Source organism: Hemibagrus wyckioides, linkage group LG18, assembly GCF_019097595.1.
Source record: "Hemibagrus wyckioides isolate EC202008001 linkage group LG18, SWU_Hwy_1.0, whole genome shotgun sequence".
Classification (NCBI taxonomy): Eukaryota; Metazoa; Chordata; class Actinopteri; order Siluriformes; family Bagridae; genus Hemibagrus; species Hemibagrus wyckioides.
The window spans coordinates 6,034,557-6,050,481 of NC_080727.1; the positions used below are offsets into that span (position 1 = coordinate 6,034,557).

General features: G+C 37.4%; 1 protein-coding gene across 1 annotated transcript in view; it reads left to right on the forward strand.

The window, feature by feature from the left end:
• Positions 1 to 15,925, forward strand: part of arrdc1b (arrestin domain containing 1b) — a 43,215-nt gene that overhangs the window by 17,515 nt on the left and 9,775 nt on the right. Inside the window, exons 2-3 of the mRNA XM_058415346.1 lie at positions 8,889 to 8,999; positions 13,634 to 13,684. Of these exons, the coding sequence (XP_058271329.1) occupies positions 8,889 to 8,999; positions 13,634 to 13,684 (162 nt within the window). The remainder of the gene's footprint in view (positions 1 to 8,888; positions 9,000 to 13,633; positions 13,685 to 15,925) is intronic.

The window sequence follows — 15,925 nt, forward strand, 5'->3', positions numbered from 1 at the left end:
ATAATTATTTGGATTGATAATTGGGAAAATGTGTACATTTAGTTCTTAATTTTAGGATATGATGCACCTAGCTCTGAGACTGTGTTTATTCAGTCAAATTTCTGGAAGAATTTATAATCAAATTTACTTCTTAAATTTTAGGATATGTAGCACATGTTGCTTTTTCAATCTTTAAACAACATTTAGTTTTTAAATAAAAATGCACATTTTATTGCATTGTTTATGATACAAAAAGCCTTTCCAGTTATACTTTTTCTTTGTAAAACTTTGTTCAGAATATTCTGAGAATCATACTGAATTAAAGTCATAAATCCAGTATCATGAAAATAAATGTGACCAGAGTGTCTCATTACACCCTTAGCATTTAACGATTATTTTAATAATTTAATAGTCTACTAATCGAAATGTAATAACTTGATACATGTGAATGCTGTGAGCATTAAATAAAGTAGAATTATTAAGATCCATTTGAAAAGGTTCCTTCCTGAGTCTAATCAAAGCCTGGAACTGGCACTGCTTTATTTTACAATGCATCAGTTTAACTCAGTGCCTTACATCTGTTTGAGTTTGATGACTGTGTGAAAAGACATCAGCAAGAAACAGCTTCTGTAATCAGAACCCACAGCTTCTGTGATTTTTTTTTTTTTCTTCTTCCCAGTAATTGCTGACTGCAGTGCACAGCACTTCATGGTAGCCTTGTGACCAATGTTGCCATGCTAGTTGAATAAGGTTAATTCTAATATCTATCATGATCTCAGCAATGAAACTAATATCTATCATGATCACAACAATGAAACTTTTAGGGTTGAACAGTGGGTTATAATTATATCACAAGGTCTTACTGATGGTATGATAAGAGCATTTCTGCTTTATTAGGTTCAGGCTATAACAAGATATAATGAACCTTAAAAAACTAATCTTAAAAAAAAAAAACATTTCCGCATCATTTTCTTACAGACTGTTGCGATTGATTCCACAATATTTCCAAATAACCTCAATCCAGAAAACGTTCTGAAGTTTTGTGGTTAAAAGACAGGGACAATGTAGACCTGTGAGCTTAATGTAGACCTCCTAACCTAGTAGACTGTGACCTTAAAAGAACGGAAAAAACCTCAAACAAAAGCCAGATTTTAGACAACAGAAATAATCCGAATTTTTGAGGCCACTTAGAGATTTCAGATAATGGTAATCATCGTTTGTGGTGCGGTCAAAAGAAGTCATTTAGTGGGTCAACGTTAGCTCACTGGAATCAGTAGCTTATGAGACAAAAGCAGGGAGGTCTCTGGAGATGCTTCCTTCTCCATTTCATTCAAATGTCTGTACTTGGTCTGATACAATCTGCTACGTGTTTCAGTGGATCTGAACCTGATCTGAGGACAAACCTCTGTCCACAGACTATTGGAATTTCTTGAAAGAGTTGACCATGAACCACACAATAAACTATTGGAAGTTTTGGAAACGTTTCACTTCTTCAGCTAGGAGACTGATGTCTGGTCCGATGCTGAGTGTAATCGATATGTTTGCTTGTTTCGGTACAGTTTGTTTACACAATCTTGAGAAATTATATACACGCTAATGTATTAACATGAGTCGTACTTAAAAGGTGCCAGGATTATATGTAAGCAGTATCACATGAGCAAGAGTGCGGTTATGCTGAATATCTGAGTACAACCATTAAAATGTAACTGATATTGAGTATAAATGCACTCTTGCTCACGTACAACAATTCAGTTCACACACCATATGGCCAAAATGTTCTCTTTATTTTTTTTGCTCCGCTAGCAGAAATAGATCCCAGATAAGAGGCACACACACTATAGTTTGCCAGCTTTCTAGTTGACATTGATTTGTACATTCCTGTTAAAGGTGCTTTTGTTAAAATTTGCATTTCTTCTTTTTCCTCTTCATCTGATGAATGTTCGTATTTTAAGTAAAATTTATATTCCTGAAAAGTTTTATTTGCCATGTTCACTGATGATGTCCCCCACTGTACAATACTGTAATAAAGGTTAGCAAGTGGAATTTTACTTTAGAAAAACCACCCAAGTAGAGTTATAGGAAATATAGGTAAATACAAACTACTACTCAATCAATCAAATTAGTTGTGTAATTGAATTGTAGTACAACATGATTGTGACGTTAATGAAATTGCCTTGGTTGAAAGGTGACTTTTTACTTTTCCCAATTAAAGGGTTAAGGGACTTGCTCAATTGCCCAACATTGGAGCTTGGTGGTGCTGGGGCTTGAACCCCGATCAACAACCCATAGCTCTAACCACTTGAGCTACCACTAATATGTATGTTTGCATATGTTTTGTGGTGTAATTAAACCTAAGAAGATCCTAACCTAAAGACTTAAAGTTAAAGACCGGAGACTAAACACTTAAAGTTTTCCATTGCACATCAGCTATATGTAGTTTATCAGGATCTGTTATTGTTTTAATTCCATGCTTCAATGCGTCACTGTAATTGAAGCATTACTTTGCATTACCTTTCCTTTTCCTTTTACAAGTCCTTTTTAATGTGGCTCCAAAGTGGTGTAGTTTTTCATCTTTCTTTTATAATAATGATCTGAGATTAAAAAATGCGTCACCTCATTTGTTGAATCAGTGCTTTAGAGTCAAACATAGGGAAGTTCCTTTTTGCTGTATCAGGTTTTGCAGCTTGCAAAAGAAATGCCTTGGAAACAAATCTTGTATTGCATCACTGCACGTGGGTAATGATACGCTTTAATGTCTTCCGTTGATGTAAGAACATTTATGAGTAAGGGTGGGAGTGTGGTGGGATTCCTCCTCCTCCTCCTTCTCCTACTTCTTTACCTCCTCCTCCACCACTTTAGCTGAAATACTGTCCTTAGGGTGAACAGTTTTCCTATTGTTTTTAGTGGACCTCTTCCTCTGTGTTTTGGCTTGAGGACAAAGCCAGCCTATGTTGCCTTTGGATTTTGGATCCACCCTTATTATACTTAGGCCGTAGCTCCAGTTTCAGTCTGTCTTGATGAAACTTCCCTCAGCTAGTCAGTGAACAAGGAGATATTAGTATCGTTCCACACCAGAGCCATCAGATCTGGCCTCGCCCGCATGCTGACTCATTGTTGAATGGCGTTCTAGTCACAGGGGTCAAATTCTGTCTAAATGGCTTTACAACAGATGTCTGATTGGCTGCAGGATGCCTGCCAGTTGCCAGGGAGATTCCAACTGCCCTGCTTTTGTTTAGGATTTTCTTTCCTTGGGCAGTGGTTAGCCTTTAGTGTCTACCAAAGAAGTCTTACAATAAACTGTTGAATGGCTGATTCTGACTGGTGGATTGTGTTGGTTAATTTTATAAATTATAGCGTGGCTTGGGCAATAGTTTTTTTTTTTTTTAAATATATAGTTTATTAATATTAATGTGCATGTTCAAAAGCATTCCCGTTTCTATAGTAACAACGTAGAAGGTTTCTATAAGGAAATGTTTATTGAATGTTAGATCACGATATTTCAAGGCAAGATAATATGCATTACAATATGTACACAACAATATAAATATATGTCCAGTTGGTCACGAATTAACAATGAGTTAAAGGAACAGTAGCTGTTCAACTTGGGATTTTAATGTGTAGGTTTCTTAATAAACAAAAAACTATCTATCTATCTATCTATCTATCTATCTATCTATCTATCTATCTATCTATCACTAATAAGCAAGCCACAGGCGATGGTGGCAAGGAAAAACTCCCTGAGACGAAATGAAGAAGAAACCCTAAAAGGAACCAGGCTTAAAAGGGAACATGTTTAATGGATGTTCTGTAGCATGAAACGTAGCTATAAACGGATAAAAAGTGTGACGTGTCAATCTTTTTAATAAAGAAATAATTAACAAATTGGTTTGACAGTAGAGGAATAAAACTTAAACACATAGGGAGTGGTGTTGTAGGAAAATAAAATTTAGCTTAGTGGTATAGTACTAGAAATTTCTAGAAATTTGTTTAAATTTTAGTTGGTTTGGTTGGTGGTTTTGTTGCAAAATAGACTTGAGACATTGTTATCTGTGAAGAATAACGTGTTGTGTAAAAGTTGTGTTCTCTACGCAAACACAATGGACTATAAAGTCCAGGCTTGAGAAGGGAAATACTTAAAGGAAACTGGTGGGAGTTTAGAATAGAGTGGATTGTCTTCAGTTTTGTATGCACTTAATTTGCGTGTCAGTCTTGTTCAGTGCAAACTTTCAGTAAGAATGACAATAAGTATTCCGGTCCACAGTCCCATAATTCACTCGGTACAGTGTGTGTTAGAGGCTTCATCTCAGTTAAATGTAGACTTGCAGTCGGATTTGTGTTGCATTAGTGAGTTCTTCGTTCTTCCTGTATTAAAGAGTTGCAATGAAACAGACAACAGGGATGCCCCAGTCTCTGTTTATACCCCCTCCCTTCAAATGTGACTCTATTTTTGCTTATCTGAAAGAAAGGTCTGATTATAGTCACATGGTCAGGCTGCACTCCTATCCTTCCTCCTTTTCCATTTCCCAGAATGAGGGAAGGTTTCATCTATTTCAGCCAAAAGGTAAAATTAGAAATGCTTTAGCTTATCTGTATGTTTCCGTTCGTGTCAAAATGACCTGTTTAAAAGGTTTACTTAAAGTTAGATTTTCTAAAATGTTTGTTTTTTTCCCCAACATGAAATTTAGCTTATTTTTGACAAATTAAGCAAAGGGACAGACAGACATGCAGACAGACAAATAAACAAATCAACAAACAGATAAACAAACGAAAACAGACAGACGGACGGACAGACAGACAAAACAAACATGAAAAAACAGGCAAACACAAGCTAGCAAATACACACAGAGACAAATAAACAGACCAACAAAGAAATACACGCAAAAAAAAAATAGAAAAAGTCTTAACAAACTGAGGTGTAAACAGACAACAAAGTGCACATAGGATGACAAAGGAGGCAGACAAATGAACAAGTGCATACAAACTAAACAAAGACAGACGGACAAAACAAACTGATAGACATCATAACATATAGCCTGACAGACAGACAAACAAACAAATAACCAGACACAGATGAATAAACAGACAAACAAATACAAGCAAACAAACAAACAAAACACAGACACACAAAACAAACATGACTAACACACAGGTTGACAAGCAAACACACAACAAGGCAGATTAATAAACAAACAAACAGAGAACAGACAGACGGTGAAACTGACAGAGGAACAGACAAATTGGCAAAAACTAAATAACTTAAATAGATAGATTTATAAAGTAACCACAAAGTAACTGGCTGGCATTACTTCCATTTTACGTTTTATTTGCACGTACACCAGGTTACACACACCTGCTCACAGGAGCATAAGACGTGGTGTGTGTTTGTGTGTGTGTGTTTGTTACTGTTCCCAAAGTCACCATGTGATCCGAGATTAGAACATCCTTTGCAAACAGAACACAGCTCATTTATATACAAAATGTTAACGCCTTATCGTCCGATCTAAAAGATGAATTGAGGTAATTCATCCAACAGTTGTTTCAGTTTCAGAGGTTTCTTACTGGCAATCCACAGATGGTCTAACTGTTAATTTAGAGTTTTTTATATACCCCAAGCTGACCGAAATACTGAGGACCCTCTCCTGATTTTTCTCCTTTAGAGCATCCTGCAATTATTCCTGCAGAGTGAACCTGGAGAGGCTTCGGTGCCAGCAAGCTATGCCATCTGCTACTGGTGTTTGTGTGTGGTGTCGACAGGATGGCGTTTCGGAGCCCGTGCCAAAGTCTAGACTCACCGCAAGTCTTAAAATTCCACATCCGTATGACGGATGACAGATTGAATTTGTGTCGTCGGAAACTTGTGGCTCTCTGTCTTTAAAAACGATACGGTGGAATGCATCTCCTCAATCTTTCCACACGTTTTAGCCACAAGTGTCTTGTGGAGTTTAAACTGAAAGAGATTCGATTTCACTTAGAAAGCAGAATGAAAAGCACCTGTATATGTGGAATCTCTGTTTTTTTCGTTTTCTCCTTTGGGTATTTCAGTGCTTCTTTGTGTCTGTGGATGCGAAACATGATGCTCTGAGAATGTTGTGGGGGGGGGGGGGGGGTCAGGGGTTGGGGACATCAGGCTAGCAGTGTGTGTGTGTGTGTGTGAGAGAGAGAGAGAGAGAGAGAGAGAGACTTTGTGCCACAGCCATGAGGTGATTAAGCTTGACTTTGTTTGCTTTAAACTGTTCAAAGTCCTTGAGTAAACTTGACTCTACCCACTCTGTTTACCGGACAATACAATTTTATTTATTTATTTTTTTACTGTCCTGAATGAACTACATTGTTTCTGAATTAAAGACCAGCAGTTGCATACCATTTTGTGAATAAGCAAGCCAGTGGTTTGATTGAGGAATGTGTCAGACTGTTATCTCTCACTACTGTGGCGCAGTCTTGCGTGTGCATATTTGTGTGGCAGTCTGGGAAAACCCTTCAGACGTCACAGTGCCTGAATTCCGGTAAACAGACCAAAAAGACGTGTTTTTCAGCTTCAAGAAAATGAAAATATTTCCTCAGAAATGTTTATATTAAAAATACAGTCGGTCTGCATGAAGATATGTAAAAACCCACTAGCTAAGTGTGATTTTCTTAGTGTTGGTGTAGTATAGCTATGTTCCACTGCAAAAAGTTCAGTTTCTAATCAGCTGGTAAAAAACCCTTGATTTGGAATGAAGTCTGAATAAAATGCAGGGGTTTTTTCCCTTCTTTTTGGTCATGGGATGTAACCCAGATATAAAATGCTAGAACTTGTGATTGTGATAAATAAAAAGGTGAAACATATTTAATTTCCCGGAAAGTGTGTAGTTTAATAAATTTGACCATGTGAAGGGTTTTCTAGGGCATGAGACTTTCTTTTGTTCCCCATGATTCTCAGTTTGAACAGTTGGTGTTTTTTCTTTCTTTCTTTCTTTCTTTCTTTCTTTCTTTCTTTCTTTCTTTCTTTCTTTCTTTCTTTCTTTCTTTCTTTCTTTCTTTCTTTCTCTCCCCTCTCTCTACCTTTCTCTCCTCTCTCTCTCTCTCACACACACACACACATATATATATATATATATATATATATATATATACACTATATTGCCAAAAGTATTCGCTCACCCATCCAAATAATCAGAATCAGGTGTTCCAATCACTTCCATGGCCACAGGTGTATAAAATCAAGCACCTAGGCATGCAGACTGTTTTTACAAACATTTGTGAAAGAATGGGTCGCTCTCAGGAGCTCAGTGAATTCCAGCGTGGAACTGTGATAGGATGCCACCTGTGCAACAAATCCAGTCGTGGAATTTCCTCGCTCCTAAATATTCCACAGTCAACTGTCAGCTGTATTATAAGAACGTGGAAGAGTTTGGGAACGACAGCAACTCAGCCACGAAGTGGTAGGCCACGTAAACTGACGGAGCGGGGTCAGCGGATGCTGAGGCACATAGTGCGAAGAGGTCGCCAACTTTCTGCAGAGTTGATCGCTACAGACCTCCAAACTTCAGGTGGCCTTCAGATTAGCTCAAGACCAGTGCGCAGAGAGCTTCATGGAATGGGTTCCCATGGCCGAGCAGCTGCATCCAAGCCATACATCACCAAGTGCAATGCAAAGCGTCGGAAGCAGTGGTGTAAAGCACGCCGCCACTGGACTCTAGAGCAGTGGAGACGCGTTCTCTGGAGTGACGAATCGCGCTTCTCCATCTGGCAATCTGATGGACGAGTCTGGGTTTGGCGGTTGCCAGGAGAACGGTACTTGTCTGACTGCATTGTGCCAAGTGTAAAGTTTGGTGGAGGGGGGATTATGGTGTGGGGTTGTTTTTCAGGAGCTGGGCTTGGCCCCTTAGTTCCAGTGAAAGGAACTCTGAATGCTTCAGCATACCAAGACATTTTGGACAATTCCATGCTCCCAACTTTGTGGGAACAGTTTGGAGCTGGCCCCTTCCTCTTCCAACATGACTGTGCACCAGTGCACAAAGCAAGGTCCATAAAGACATGGATGACAGAGTCTGGTGTGGATGAACTTGACTGGCCTGCACAGAGTCCTGACCTCAACCCGATAGAACACCTTTGGGATGAATTAGAGCGGAGACTGAGAGCCAGGCCTTCTCGTCCAACATCAGTGTGTGACCTCACAAATGCGCTTCTGGAAGAATGGTCAAAAATTCCCATAAACACACTCCTAAACCTTGTGGACAGCCTTCCCAGAAGAGTTGAAGCTGTTATAGCTGCAAAGGGTGGACTGACGTCATATTGAACCCTATGGATTAGGAATGGGATGTCACTTAAGTTCATATGCGAGTCAAGGCAGGTGAGCGAATACTTTTGGCAACATAGTGTGTATATATATATATATATATATATATATATATATATATATATATATATATATATGTGTGTGTGTGTGTATATGTGTGTGTGTGATCAATAAAATTAGAAATAGTTTAGAAATCAAATTTAATATAACCTCACTGACCAAGCAAAGCCGTTGTCAAGAGCTTAGCTGTGAACAGTAATGGCACAGTGAAGTGTAATAAGCTTCCAGACGGAGTAGCTGGTTGTATTTGAAGAAAATTGTCAAGTTTATTAAATATAAATCAAATGGCCGTTGAATGGCTCCTCTGGTGTGAATGATCCTTTTGATTAAGAATACAATAAATGACACACAGCAGGGGGTTGATTCTTTTCCTGTTTTCTCACTCTGATATGTTTTATTCATCTTACGGCACAGCAATTTGCCTAACGATTACATTTTTTTTTCTTATCAGTTCATTTTTATCCATTTATAGTTACATTTACTGTAGTGGAGCATTGATTAATGGTTATTGAGGATTTCGATCGTTGGTTCCTGGCTTGACTTGTCTCATTTTCTCATCTCTTCTCTCTAGCCATCAAGTTGAACTGTGTGGGCTCCTGTGGCATCTCCAGCAAGATGAACGACACTTCCTGGGTGGCGGAGGAGCAGTATGTCAGCAGCATGCTCTCTGTGGCTGACAAAGGTAAGGAGATGGACTCAGGTTGCATTGGGCTTTTTCTACTCTTGTAGTTTATTACTGCATAATACTTATATGTAATAACACGATGTTCTAGGTGCAGACCACACTTATTGATTTGGGAGGCAAATATCCAAAGCGACTTATTACTGAGGCAGAACACAAAAAGAATCTAGATCGAGGGTGGCTAATCTTATCCACAAAGGGCCTGTGTGGGTGCAGGTTTCCATTCCAATTAAGCAGGAGTCACATCTAATTCCATCTGTTTATCCAGTTGATCTTGGCTTTTAAAAGACTCAGGTGTGGCTTCTGCTCGTTTGGAATGAAAACCTCGAGGAAGTGATAGTAAAGATCCATCCTAGAAGCAAGTGTAAGTTTGCTGTAGGATGAACAGTGTTGAAAGAAGCGCTAAGGATGAAAAGTAACATTAAAATTGCACTTGAACCAGGTCTAGAAAGTGAAATTATTTAGTTTGCTTCTTTTAAACCATTTTTCTCCAAATTATTTGCTCAATTTTATCACAGAGGCTCATTTTGACATGGGGGTACAAACTTTTTGCATTTGACTTTGCTAGAGCTGTAATAATACACAAAATTCAATGCAATCTAATACAGTGGGGACAATCTCCTTTATATTAGCATTAAGAAAGTTGTCTATTCATTAAAAAAACGAAGCATTGCCTGAAAGTGTACCTTTAATTTTATCTTTTAAAATTAATTAAAACATTAATGAAATTTCAGTCAAAATCATTGAAACTAAACAAAAACAAATAGGTGACTCTGTGTGATCTAATCAGACTTGCCAAACCTGTGTGTTATGATGTACCAGAATTAAACCTGGCTAATTAAAACTTTATGTGCCGGGTTGCCAGGTATCCGCTTCATAAATTATCCGTTCCAGTGATATCTCGAAAAATCGATTCCTCCGAGTGGTTGACTGTATGCAAGGGACATGGAAAGCAAAGAATACATTTGATGAAGAAAGAAAATAATGTGAAAAAATGTATATATGGTATCGCTGTGAACAGAAAAGCTATGTATGTGAAAGCCTTGTCTTGGAAGAAATGACACGCAGATGAGATGTAGGTTTGAGTTGTTTAAGGACTGAGACTTGAGTCAGGGAAAAATGACCCATAAGGTTGGTAGGCTTGTATTACTTCCTGTCTCACTGTGTGTCTGAAAAGGAAAAGTTTTGACTTTTCATGTCTGTGAAGCAAGTGACTCACTTGCTTCCTTGTCACTTTAGATAGATTGACAGTAACCAGTGGGAGGTTAGAGGATGAAAAAGTGTTGCACGTTTTTGTGCTTGAGTGCATGTATCATCAAACAGGAAACCCTGCATGTTCTGTGGATTGAATCATTCATGCAAAACATATAAATATTTAATGCTGGCTACAGCTCCTTTGCTTGTCTGGAGATTTACTTCCTGAATTATGTTTTGCATGAAGAGTTAAATTCAGTTTGATTTCTTTAGCGTCTTTAATAATAGACACCGTCACAAAAAGGAGAACCTGGTGTAGATTTCAATCCCTAAACATGCAGCAGGGAAAATCTCCAGACTCAAAAAGAAACCCAAGCTGGGTGACCATTCTGGTTGATACTGGATGGTACAATAAAGTCAAAGATTATTCAGTGTCTTGAAGGGATGTTCAGTATGATCAAGTCCTGGGATAAGCACAAAACAGTCTTTTATGATTATAGCAGCAGTTATTGGTTTCGTGTTATTTTCCTTTGTTATCTTTCATTATTGAAGGTTTAGCACATTACCCAATCACAGGCATGATCCCTAGCTTCTATGGCAACTTATCTTTCACAAATTTTCTCACATAACTGACCAGACGTTCGTTGAAATCCCACTTCTGCTAATTATTCAGTGTCACATATGTATTTCCTCCTCACTACAATGCAGTCCTCTGAAGCGTTTTGCCTTGTGGCACTACCTACCGAGACATTTTTGTGAAGTGTTGCTATGTCCAGATTTTCGCGTCATGACGCACGTGTTGGATGTCTGTTGATAAGCATCTAGTTGTAATGTTCTAACACCACATTTATCAAAAACACAGGTAAACACTTGGTGCTAACCCGGCTTCTAAATTACAAGTGTGATATGTTCTTCTGTCTGAGGTTAAAAGCGAGGTTTAGAATGACCATAACCTGGTGGAATTGAATAATTGAATGGGTTTATTGGATGAGAGATATTAGAAAGTCTGTGGTAAGAAATGGTTGCAGTTGAATTCATACTTCTTGTTAGAATTGAGTGACTACTGAGTTTCTATTAAAGCAGCACCGCCTGTACTTTTGGAAAGTTTTCATTACACAGGGATTTGGACGCTTGATGGACGCTTCACTTAAATGGAATGAAAGAATGTTGATAGGTTTTTTCTATAAGGAACTTGTTTGCTCTCTAACAAGCTGCAGCTTTGTCTTATCAACGTCAAAAGAGAGGAAATTATACTACGGTTTGCTACAAGGAAAGAAAAATCCTTCAGTGTATGCTGTCATCAGAAAATAATAAACTTCAGATAGATCCTAGACAAACACGCCCTGTCATGTTTTATTCCTTATTCAAGGCAATATGCTCTGACAGCCATTAACTAATAGGTTTGTTTCTACAAAGATCTTATCAGCCCATGAAACTGGATTTTCCAGTGCTTCAGCGGAAGGAAAAATTATTCTTCAGGGTGTGTTGCAGGTAGCGTTTTATTTGAGCTGGGCTGGTTAAACTGGAAAAGGTGCTATTTTTAAAGTGGTTACCAGTTAGTCATGATTTTAATTTATTAATAATTGATAATGTCATAACATTTACTGGTGTGTTTTGACAAACACAGATTCCTACACTGGCAACTTGCTGGCTTATCAGACTTTTCAGTCAGTATAAGAAATGAATTATTTTTATTTATATTCTATATTATTTTATATACATAGAAAATGAACATATGGGTGTCGCTTTTTACCCTGTACCCAGGGTAATGCTTTGTTTTGACATACAGTGACTCATAGTGATAAAGAGACTGTAGATTTCATTGAGAGCTGGTGACTTCCGTCAACATGAGCATCAGCGAGCATTGCGGACTAGATTTGGGCATGTCCAATGGTGCGACATAGTGGATACGAATTTAACTTTATGCAAATATGGATATATTTGCCGACTTCCAAAGAGAGTGAAGATCGATACGATGCACATATACATTGGTGAACAAATCCAGAATGCAGAATTTTAGCAGCAAGAACCCTGACACGCAGCTTAAGAAGCTAGCCAGTGGCATTCTGTGGGTTTCTCTGATTCTCATTTACATCTTATCTGATTGTATAAATGCTAACTTCAACTCTTTCTGCACTTTTACCCATTTGTACACACTGCTGTCTTCTACTAGTGCATGATTTTGAGAAACCATCACATTAACAGCTGACAGGCTGATAAAAACAACAATGTCTCCATGACTACCAAATACTTAAAACATATACCTCTGCTTTGCTCCGGGGTTTAAAGAGCCAGCAGACTGCAGCAACTGTACTTTCAGAGCCGAGCACTTCAGACGAGAGCCGCTCCTTCTCATCGTTTCCTCTAACAGACCTCTTCCTGTCTGCGAGGCAGCTTCGTGTAAACAATACGAGATTTATGCCATAAGTCTCAGGCCACAGTGATGGTGTTAAAATCCTGAGATTCTCTGCACAGCTGGGTTTTTTATACACATATAACACATCATGTATACTTTGCTTTCTTTACAAAGCTTTTAGAAAGTGTTTAAGAAAGTAATGCGGCAGGGACAAACGGAGAAGTTAGTCATGTTTCTCTTGCCTAGTCATTGTCTTATCTCTTTGACCTGAACTTCCTGTTGCAGTCAAGAGCATGTGTTAGTATGATGCATAGCATGAACTACACACACACACACATACATTTTCTACATTGCATTGCATAAATGATAGTAAGACGGATTGCAAAAATGAAAATAATTATATAATTATATACAATATTTTTAGCAGCCTCATGTGCACTCCATCTAACCTATCAGATTTGAGCATTTAACCAGACTGTCAGTTCCTCCAGCATTTCACTATTTTGTGGTTATGGAAATTAATGCCAAATCAAGTCAGTTCTGCAATATTCTGAGAAGCTTGAAGCTTGCAGCTTGCCAGTATGACAGCAGATTTTCCTCTTATTTGGGCCACAGTCTGTCATGTGACATCATCACAACTCACATTCAGCCAAAGCCCTTTATATTAAATTTTTTATTTATATTAAATTCAAAAAATATTATTGATTATAAGTTATGAAGAATTATAAGCTTGTTGGAAAACAATCACCATCGTCATGGTAACAGTAACTCCACTTTGGGGCCACACCCTTATTGATTATGTTCCGACTCAATGTCATGTTTTCTTGCTCATGTAAAAAAAAAATATGTATAATAATAATAATAATAATAATAATAATTAAAATGATAAAAAAATCTAATCAGACTCTGTACATTTTATATTTGAATTGTTTTACCTGTGTTTATATGTTTATTCAATTCCTAAACCCCAGACTATGGCGTTAGACTGGATTCTGCCTCACTTTTAAATTGTTCTGGATAACATTTTGCAAAAAATGAACAAAAAGAAATATGTTTAAACCGCAATTGTTCTCTTGTTTTGCAGGAACCCTTCCAGCCGGAGAGAACTGCTTCCCTTTTCAGTTTCTCATACCAAGTAAGCTCAAAAGTCAAACTGTTCCTGCTAATTATGCTAAAACCGAATTAGATGGGTAGACCTGTGTGTGTTAATTAGCCCTTAGAGCATATGACGCTAGTGGATGTTCACACTATTTGTAAATCTGGTTAATGATTTAATGACAATTTACCGCATCAGCATGTCTAAGGTTATTCATTAATGGTCCGCTGATAGGTAGAGGTCCCGTTCCTTTGCTTCCCACCTACATCCTGTTTAATAAGTTGGAGTATATTCGGAAGCTGAAGAGTGTCACTGCTCTCTTGAGAACGTGTTTAAAACGCTAAGTGGCTAAGTATAGTGCCTGCAGGTGGAAGCTAAGATGTATGCTGTGAGTCTAGGAAGGAAAGGAAGGTTATAGCTCTTATCCTCCAACAGCATGCTGGAAAAATTCTCATAATCTGCTTCCTGTTTTCGATTACCCGTTCCAGCAGCCATTAATCATAGGAGTTTGTCATTACTGTCCTAGTCCTTTCAGAGTAGCAGGGGATGTTCGGCTGTTTAGCTAAATAATTTCGAGTTTTTGATTTTTTGGTGGCAACCAATTAGCCTATAAGTTTAGAATGTTTGTTCCTGAATGATAATGAAATGATAAAAATGTAGGCGAAAAACACATATGTCGATTTATTCTACTTATCAGAGATCACACTGCACCATCTTGCCATTTATGCAGATTATGTTACTAAACTACATGATATTCTGTATGGTGTTCCCCAAGGATCTGTACTCGGTCCTCTTGTGTATTCTTTCTACATCCTGCATTTGTTACACTGTGCTAAACCATCAAAATAACTATGCAGCCACTAAAGAGCTTTACATATCCAACTTGACAACAAGCATTATTTCCAGGATGAGCAAAACCTTCCTTGAATATAATGAAGACAAATGAGTCCTCATGAGGAAGTTTAGCTACACAGACAGAAGTACAGTACAGACAGAAACCTGGGTGGATTTCCTAATTCTGCTTGCCCTTTAAACCACACTTTGATACTTGATCTTTCTTTTTGAGATTCTTATTTTTTCATTCATCGGATATCGGATGAGTTAGGCCTTTATACGAAGTTGACACATGCTTTTGAGAGATCTAATTACACCAGTTCTGGGAACATTACATTACCTTAACTCCCAGTTATATACAGAACAGATTATCTGTCTCCATATTTTCTAAACCGTTCACTAAGATCCAATGAGCGCAAAGACAGACAGAAATAATGTGGCAAAACACCTTCTGTTTTCATGCACCTAAAAAAAAGAAAAAGAGAAATTAAAAACTAGAAATATATATATTTCTAGAGAAAGAGAGAGAGAGTTTTGAATTTCTGTTCTTCTTTTTTCCCCATGTTGTCGTTAAACGTTTTTATTTTCTCTTTTATTGTCTATTTTATTTCATTATAATGCTTTAAGTTGCATTTTATGAGTGAAAAGCATCGTAAAAATAGATATAGATATAGATATAGATGACATAATACAACATTACAACAGGTGGCACTGATCCAAATATCGGTTAAGGACCAATATGAGCATGTAAAAAGAAATGTTTTGTAAAAGAAATGTTATTCTGTTTATACTTAAGAAGAAACTATTAATATTTTTGTACTTTCTTATATTTATTCTATATTCTATATTAATATATTATTTATTATATTACAATGTATGGGTTTTTGTGTGAAGAGCTACAAAACAAAAGTGAAGCTTAGTCATTTTTAAAGAAAACAGTATTAGCTGATTATCATTATCGTGTTTCACATTGGGGGCGTGTCTTTAAAATGACTGACAGAAATCCAAACCAAATACCAAGAAACATTTTGGATCAGAAGGCAGGGTTTTTTTTGTTTTTTTTTCTAGCTACATAATACACATGTTCTGAGGCAAAAGCTTAAACTATTTTTATTAATTTCTACATTTTTATGCTAATACTACTACTAATAATTATTATAATGCTATACTTATATTTTAATAATATTTCTTCCTTCAACCTTTAGCCTCAGTGTGTTTGCTAACACGTTTGCCAGTCATACGGAAGTTGATCAGCTGCTTCGTTGGTGCTATCGAGGGTGTAGTTGTTTACGTGTGCTTTCCAGAAAGATTACGTTTCAGCGTTCCAGTAAATCTGATCTCACCTATGAGCTAACTTACCTTTGTTCTGTAGATAGTCATTTAGTACATATGGAATTGCGGGCAGATTTTAAACACACCCTGTGTTTTTAGTGGTAACTCACTTCC